The sequence below is a fragment of the Ursus arctos genome, unplaced genomic scaffold (genome assembly GCF_023065955.2).
Source record: "Ursus arctos isolate Adak ecotype North America unplaced genomic scaffold, UrsArc2.0 scaffold_23, whole genome shotgun sequence".
NCBI classification, from domain to species: Eukaryota; Metazoa; Chordata; class Mammalia; order Carnivora; family Ursidae; genus Ursus; species Ursus arctos.
Genome location: NW_026622908.1, coordinates 5563634 through 5571325, shown reverse-complemented (window position 1 = coordinate 5571325; position 7692 = coordinate 5563634). Strand labels below are relative to the sequence as shown.

Here is a 7692-nt window from a genome sequence, read left to right as displayed (position 1 = left end):
GCCATGTTACAGGACTTTGTGAAAGATGATTTTGTAGGATCCCCTGGTGCTGGGCTTTCCTCTAGCCCTGAACCTATGCTGGGCTTTCCTCTAGCCCTGAACCTGTGTACTCAGATAGGGACCCACAGCAGGGAGGAGACATTGCTGCCATTTTCCCCATTTGTGGTGGTCACAGCTACAGGAAGAAGACCAGAGCGGGCAGGGGCGGGGCTGTTGGGGAGGTGCTGCTTGAGTCCCAATGGGACTGGAGTCCAACACGTGAGCCTCCTCACACCAAGTTATCAAATAAGCTTACAAAACAAATAGCAAAATAGTCAAGCGACTATTTTAAAATCAGTATTTTCCTTGGCGACTTCTATATTAGATCGTCTTCTGTATAGCCTTAATTTAGAGAGGTTCCAGGGATAAGAGGACATAATCTAAGCAGCGCGCACCCATGAAGATCTAAACTTCCTTGTATATACTCGGTAAATCAGGGACAGACTCAGGGGAGAGTGGTTCTGTATTTCACACTAGAAGGAAGAACGCGCCCCCTGCCAGTCAGCCATGAGGAGAACGACTTTTACACACCCAATCCCCAGTCTCGAACTCACTTCCTCTCGGCAGGGCAACACCAGGACTTAAGATGGAAGAAAGCTGCACAGAGGCATCTTGGAAAGTAGGTGTCACAGTGGCCAGCAAATTAGAAGGGAAGGAGAAGTGGCACAAGGCAGGTGTGTGCTATGAAATACAAAGGCTTCTAGGGACTGAGGAGTGGGGCGCACCGTTGCCCGGATCACGGACAGCTTCCTCCGGGGGATTTCTGCTCTCCCGGGAGAGCCAGAATTTCCGTTCTCCCAGGGGACAACCTAACTGGGATCTCTGCCTACCCTGCACCGCCCGATTAATGAGTCCCCACCCACTGCACCTGTATAACCGGGTTGGCACAGTTACCGCCAGGAATGTCGCGCGACATTATAGCATATATCCAGAGCAAATCCCGAAGCGCTACCTTCTTTGCGTTAAAATTTCTCAGGGAGTGCATTCTTCACGCAGTGCACTCAGACAAGGAGATCCTGGGAACAATAAGAAGCTTCTATCTCAGCACTTCAGGGAGCTGAGGGCAGGGAGTCAGGACTTAGGACCACCAGGCGAGCTGGGAGTGGAAAGATCAGATTGGAGGGGTCCTAAAACCCTCCCGCTGGTGTGTCCGGCAGAGAGTGGAGGTGCTACACTGAGAAAGCACACTTACATTGAGAGTGAGTGCAGGTATGATTTCAGCAGATCATCATCATGCCATGTGTGCATGTGATTCCGTGAGAGAGACTCAGAGAGAAGCTTGGGCTGCGATTCAGAGTGAACCCACGTGCATGCCCAGTGTGTCGGACCCCGTGTGCCGGCCTGTGCTCCGGGGAGTGCGCACACGTTTGGAGACTGAAATGAATTTGTGTGAAAGCTTTGTGTGTGAGCCTTGTGTCCCCAGGGACTCTTCAGTGCCTTCAAGCGTGCTGTGCTCTCTAGTGGAGGACTTAAGTGTGGGGGAGGTGGGCAAAGGGCTGGAATTACACGCCACTGGACAACTTCGCAAACAGCAGCCAGAAGCGAGGGGCAGCGGGGCAAATGGTTCGAGCAGAATGATGAGCCAGAGGTGCTGGCTGACAGGATAGGAAGAGGAAGGGCTAGAAGTCCGTTTGGAGGCTTGGGAAACCTTTGTGCCTAACACCTTCAGGCTCAGGCCCAGCAGGGCTTCCAGCTCCTCCGAAACCACGTGACAGACCACCCAGCGCGAATCCAGGAAGCCACACAAGGTGGGAATCTGAAAACTGAGATAGGGATTTCACAGAATCGGTCCCTGGGCATGAGGGCTCTTCTAAATCCCTCCCTAGCTGGGAAGCAGGCACATGGCTGCTAACGATAACATTTTCTCAAGCCTGGAATGTGGTCCCCATTTCAAAGATGAGTACATTGAGGTGCTGACAAGTTAATTTCCCTTCACCTTACCGCCTGGAATTGAGTTCTACTGATAACGTTCTTGCTATCACTCTCATCTCTTGATTTTGCCATGAGCTTTGCCCCTCTGTGATTCCTGCTACCCGAACCAGACACCCTGCGTGGGCCCAGAATCAATGCTGTTGCACGTTGCTAATAGTCCATGCCTCACTTAGACGGGGCCCCTAGGGTCAGACATGGAGAGCTAGGATGTCCTGCTTCGTGCATCTCGCCCCTTACGACAGCACCACTGGGGGTGGAGAGGGGCACACGTTCCAAACCCAGTGGAACTAAACAGGCGAAATTTACCATGACGTCAAACTGCCCTCAACTTCCTGTTCATATTAAGGGTATTTCTCCTCCTCGGCCCCCACCATCCCTCTCCCTCCCTCCACTCCCATCAACGCAAATACAAGTGGGATGGTTCCGCGGAATATTCTAGGTTCTGGACGTAAATCGGTGACACAATCCATCAGGGTATGAGATCTGTCCCCTCATTGGTTGGTTGGAACTCCTGGACGCCCCCCCCCCCCCCCCGGACCCAGAGCGGCGGGAATAAGAGCGGCTGCGGGTGCTGGGAGGCAGCAGAGCACCGCTCCGCTCAAGTGTCTCTGCCACTTCCACAGCGCCATCGCCTGACGCCAACGTTGCCGCAGCTGCCGCCGCCTGTGCCCAAGCCACCTGCTGCCTGCTGCCAGGTGAGCCCCGAGATTCCTGCTTAGCGGTATGATTCTATCTCTCCTTCCCTCCTTCTTCTGCATTCATCTTTCTTGTAGCTGCTGTCCCTGCATGTCTTAGAGTCTCTGTGCACTTCTCTCTGGGTCTCTTCCTCACAAAATCTGTTACTCTAGGATTCATCCCAGGCTCCTGCATCAGGTAACACTGGACGGTCGGTTCTGGGACTCCTTGCTTCATTCTTCCTCACTGAAGTGAGCTTCAGTCTCTCTCTTTCCTGCAGAGACATGCTTTAGGCTGATCTCAGGACACTGGACTCCCCAGCATTGCACGTGGAGAGCAGAACAGGCATAGTTTCTGCAGAATGTGTGCTCAGGGATCCTATCTCCTGCCTGGTGGTCCCTGGGAAATTGGTGGAAACTGGGCCAGTGCTAGTGGGTGGCAAATAGACATACTGTCCTAGAGGCAGGCAGCCCGGAACAGCAAATTCCAGTAGTGAGTTCTGGGAGCTTCTCCCCAGTGTAAGCCCTGCACCCCAATTTTAGATTCTGCTAAGCTTAGTTTTGGGGGGACTCTTGTCCACATGTGTAGCTGCTGTGCAGTAGAATTTTGACCTTCAGTTTCTCAGAGATTCTAATGGCACAGATATTCCCTCTCTAGCTGCATCCTCCCCACACACACACACACACCACAAGGTGTGAACAAAAACCCCACACAGGGAAGAGAGCTCTGTGTTGCATTATAGGAAAAGCTCTGTGACAGCATTCAGAGACTCTCCTCAATGGAGACCTGGCCAGCTGGAGAATGGTATGGGGTGTGGAGTACAGATGTTTACTCACTCCCCCCTACCCACTTGGGCACTAGGAACACGTCTTATCCTTGCATGCTATATTCTCACCACACCCTCCAGTAGTCACTTCGCTTACAAAAAAACAATGGAGAAGGTAAATGGTTATCCAGAAGCCATGACACAAGAGAGTTCCAGGCAGAGGCAGGACTAGAACACCAGTCCTTGGGCTCAGAGAACAATTTTTTTAAATCAAAGATTCCATTCAATTCATTATTGGTGAGATATACAAAAACTCAAAGAAATCACAAGAGATCCAAACTATTATTTTATACAAATAATAAAATATTTATCAATATGAACAAGAACATTGGGATTCACTCTTATCAATGGGCTCATGGAAATTTTAACTGCTGTGGGGACATCATTCTTCCCTTGCAGAGAGGTGTCATGGGCTTCTGGAAGTTCTCCCCATTCCTGGCTATTGGCATCTTGGTCCTGTACCAAGTGGGTACCCTCCAGGCAGCACCATTCAGGTAAGATCACCCTGCCAGGAGTGCACTCCCCTCCCACTGTTCCTAGCATCAAACAGCTCTATTCTCTGGTGTGCTAAAAGGTTAACAACCAGCTCTCAGCGGGTGGGTGGCGGGTGAGAGGTATGCATGTAACCTGCATAAGGGTTTATTATAAAGATTTTATACTATAAAGATATTATACACAACTTAAAAACAAATGGTATATACTACACTTTACTGTGATTTTCATATGGTTTATTGAGCTTAATGGAACAGTCATTGCTGTTCACCAAACATTTGTATCTGTACCAAACCTATTTATCTAATTAAAGCACAATTTGAGAAATGATTGCATACTAATCTAATTTTCCACTGATTTTGTTCTTATTAGATCTAATACGTGACCTCTCAATCTAATTTCTCACCCTTACACAAATGTTTTCAGATTCAAACTAATGTAAGTTTTATCAGTTAATCCTTAAAAATGCCTAATTTAACACTAAGCTTATAATATTCCTGAAAATTCTAACCATCACCTTCATGACCCTATATATTCTAGTTCCAGCAGTCCACGTCAAGGTCACCCTAGCGCCTGACTATTGGTGAATCCATGTTTTTGGAGGACATTGGGCTCACGCCCAGTGCACTAGGATTTGGGGTGGCCACATCCTCAGGGAAAACACAGACAACAAGAAGCCTGGCTACTGATCCAGGGGAAGTGGTAGACAGGGGCCCAGAGCCTCTATTTGCCTTCTTCCCCTCTATAGGTCTGCCATGGAGAACCCACTGGAACCTGCTACACTCACTGAGGATGAAATATGCCTCCTACTGACTGCAATGCTGAACGACTATGTGCGGCTGAAGGTCCGTGAGCTGCAGCAGGAGCAGGAGACTGAGGGCTCCAGGTGAGGCTCCCCACCCAGCTCGGCTCAGGGCATACCCTCCCTCCTGTCATGCCCAGGAAGGCATATCCCAAGAGGTAAGAGAGAACACAGCTGGACAGGAGGCCAGCAAACTGCCATTGTTCACCTCGGCCTGGGACCCAGCTATTCTCAGGCCCCACTGACAATAGAGGTCACACAGAGACTGGTTAGAGCACATGGAAAAAAAGATCCCTTTCTGAAAGCAGTTGGGGAAGGTATGAAATCCCCCACTCTGGAAATTGGGCTGGTAGTACTGAGGGGACTTCCTAGCATTGAGGTCTTAGGACTGGTTAGTGTGAAGCTGGCAGACGGACTGCATATATCTCAGGAGATTTAGAAATTAGGTTTCGTGTACACCTGTACCTGGCCTTCATTCTCACCTCTTCCTCTTCTGGGTAAGTAATCTGTCCCCTAAGCCTTGCTTGATTTTCAGTTCATTATACCGGAAAGATATGCTGTTACAGTCTGCGTTCCATGGCCACTCACCCAGAGCCACTTTGGGCTTTTTGACACCCCTGGGAATGTCCATGGGAATGATCACAGCATTTTCCCCAGAAGCTTATGTATTTCTGCAGTGATCACTGTGACTAGGGAAAGACATACCGTTAACAGGTGCCTCTCAGAGCAATACTGTTACCATGAATATCCCATGGGGCACATAGGATCTCTCTCTGACAGCCTCTCACTGACGGGCCCCTTTTCCTCCATCCTGCAAATCAGCATCACTGCCCAGAAGAGCCCCAGCAACAAGGCCCCCTGTGTGACCAATCCTCTGGAAGGCTTGCTGGCCAGAGCTGAGCGCATGGTGAAAAGCACCTTCATGCCCACCAATGTGGGTCCCGAAGCCCTTGGTGGTCGTCACGAGGAACTCGGGGACTGAGCAGTGAAAGGACTCCAGGAACAAGGTGACTGCCCTTCTAGTGTCAGATGGGAGGATGGAACACCGGGTATTGCAGGGGTGCAGTCCACACTTTAACCCTCCAAGAGCCCACATAATAGAAAAAATCCACAGGGGAATGTGCCCACTCCAATGTCTGCAGAGAGAACAGGGAGTCCCAGTAGCTGAAATGCCTAGAATGTAGGTTCATTCCCCTGCATTTGACCAGTATCTCCCTGTGACACTGAAATCATCTGCCAGAAAAGATAGATCTGTTTATAATTGTGATTAATCTATTTTTTTTAGTTTGAAAGGTAATGACATGATTTGGGTCTAAACACTCTAATGTCATGTACATCTGAATTCAGAGCCAACTCTTGGGATCATGAACTGAGTTTGCCTTCTATTAGCTGTATGACGCCGGGCAGACACGTTTTCCGGGCCAATGTCACCATCTATGAAACAAGGGCAACAATAGTATCTATTGCTAGTATTAATATAAGACTGAATGAGATAATAGATACCAATATTTTCACAATTAATAAATTACTAAATTCTGGCTGTTCTTTTCTTTTCTAGGTCATCATGAAGCGAACTCTACTTCTTTTAATTTATAATGAATACAACTCATAGGATAAGGAGCATGGAAGACACCTACATATGCATGCTTAATATTAAAAACACTCTTGTCTGAGATAAACTAAAGCTAAATAAAGATAGAATAAAATCATTGCAATTACCAAGTGTGCATCTTTTTGTATTTAATTGTTCAGTCAATGTAACAGCATGTCTCCCTGGCTTCTCTGGTAGCAAACATGGGTCCAGTCAGCCAACCTACTGATATTGGCAGTCCTGCGAGACCTCAGGGGGATGGTGAGGAGCTGCCCGGTGGGTGTCTGGGGGCACATAATAAATACTGTGCCTGCACAGAACTCTTTGTTTGAAGAAATGTTGTCACTGCTGAACTTCATCAAGATAAGAAAGGGTTTTCGACACACTTAAGCGGAGTCCCTGCTGCTGTTTATGGTGTTTCTCCCTGGAAAGCCGAAAGACCTGTGAACGCTTTGTGAGTAGGCTGACCCATGAAGCAAATGCAACAGGCTTGGGACGGGATGGGTCCTCACTATCCCTTACCGGAATTAGAACTCTATACATCTCAGAGACAATTCCCCTTTATTTTCAGAGTTCCCTGGTCCCAGCACCAGAGGTTATCTGTGCACTCCCCTTGACTCAGGTTTGCCCTCACCCAGCCCTGCCTTTCCTCCCCATAAGGACCTCTCCTACTCCCCATAGTCCCCAAAGCCCTTTAGAAAAATGGCTCAGAGTCTGAGATGCTGTCACAGACTGGCAGGCCTGGAAAGGTCAGCAGGTGCCAGCCGGTCCAACTTTTCTTATTCTCTGGGGTGCTGAGAAGAAAAGTATGTTGCTCAGGGGCGCCTGGGTGGCACAGCGGTTAAGCATCTGCCTTCGGCTCAGGGCGTGATCCCGGCGTTATGGGATCGAGCCCCACATCAGGCTCTTCCGCTATGAGCCTGCTTCTTCCTCTCCCATTCCCCCTGCTTGTGTTCACTCTCTCGCTGGCTGTCTCTATCTCTGTAGAATAAATAAATAAAATCTTTAAAAAAAAAAAAAAAGAAAAGTATGTTGCTCAAAAGCCTGCAATATGTTTAACAGACACATTCATACCTTTAACAAGTACTCATTGAGTGGCTGCTATTTGCTGGACACTATCCCAGGCCCCAGGAATACGGCAATGAACAGAAGGGACAAAACCCCTGCATTCTAACTGGGGGAGATTGGGGTGATATATGCCGTGGCATCAGAGATGCTCAGTATTGGAAGGAGTCTGGGATGTTTGAGTTTAACACCTTACCTGAAGCAGGAATTTCCCAGCGTCAGCGTCCCTGGCATCCGCTGGGACTGTCAGTGACATGCTCCTGCTGGCTC

The 7692-nt window shown here is 48.9% G+C and overlaps 1 protein-coding gene across 1 annotated transcript; it reads left to right on the top strand.

Moving 5' to 3' along the window:
* Positions 1-3880: 3880 nt before the first annotated feature.
* On the top strand, positions 3881-5748 carry LOC130544683 (calcitonin receptor-stimulating peptide 2-like). Its single transcript, XM_057317587.1, has 3 exons — positions 3881-3966; positions 4713-4850; positions 5589-5748. Exons 1-3 carry the CDS (start codon positions 3881-3883, stop codon positions 5746-5748), a joined length of 384 nt encoding a protein of 127 aa, XP_057173570.1.
* The last annotated feature ends 1944 nt before the right edge of the window (positions 5749-7692 follow it).

Bases quoted from the DNA above. Each gene is read 5' to 3' on its own strand.
- LOC130544683 (XM_057317587.1), top strand. From the start codon at position 3,881: ATGGGCTTCTGGAAGTTCTCCCCATTCCTGGCTATTGGCATCTTGGTC. The intron at 3,967-4,712 runs GTAAGATCACCC...TCCCCTCTATAG, and splicing joins CTCCAGGCAGCACCATTCAG to GTCTGCCATGGAGAACCCAC. The intron at 4,851-5,588 runs GTGAGGCTCCCC...CCTGCAAATCAG, and splicing joins CAGGAGACTGAGGGCTCCAG to CATCACTGCCCAGAAGAGCC.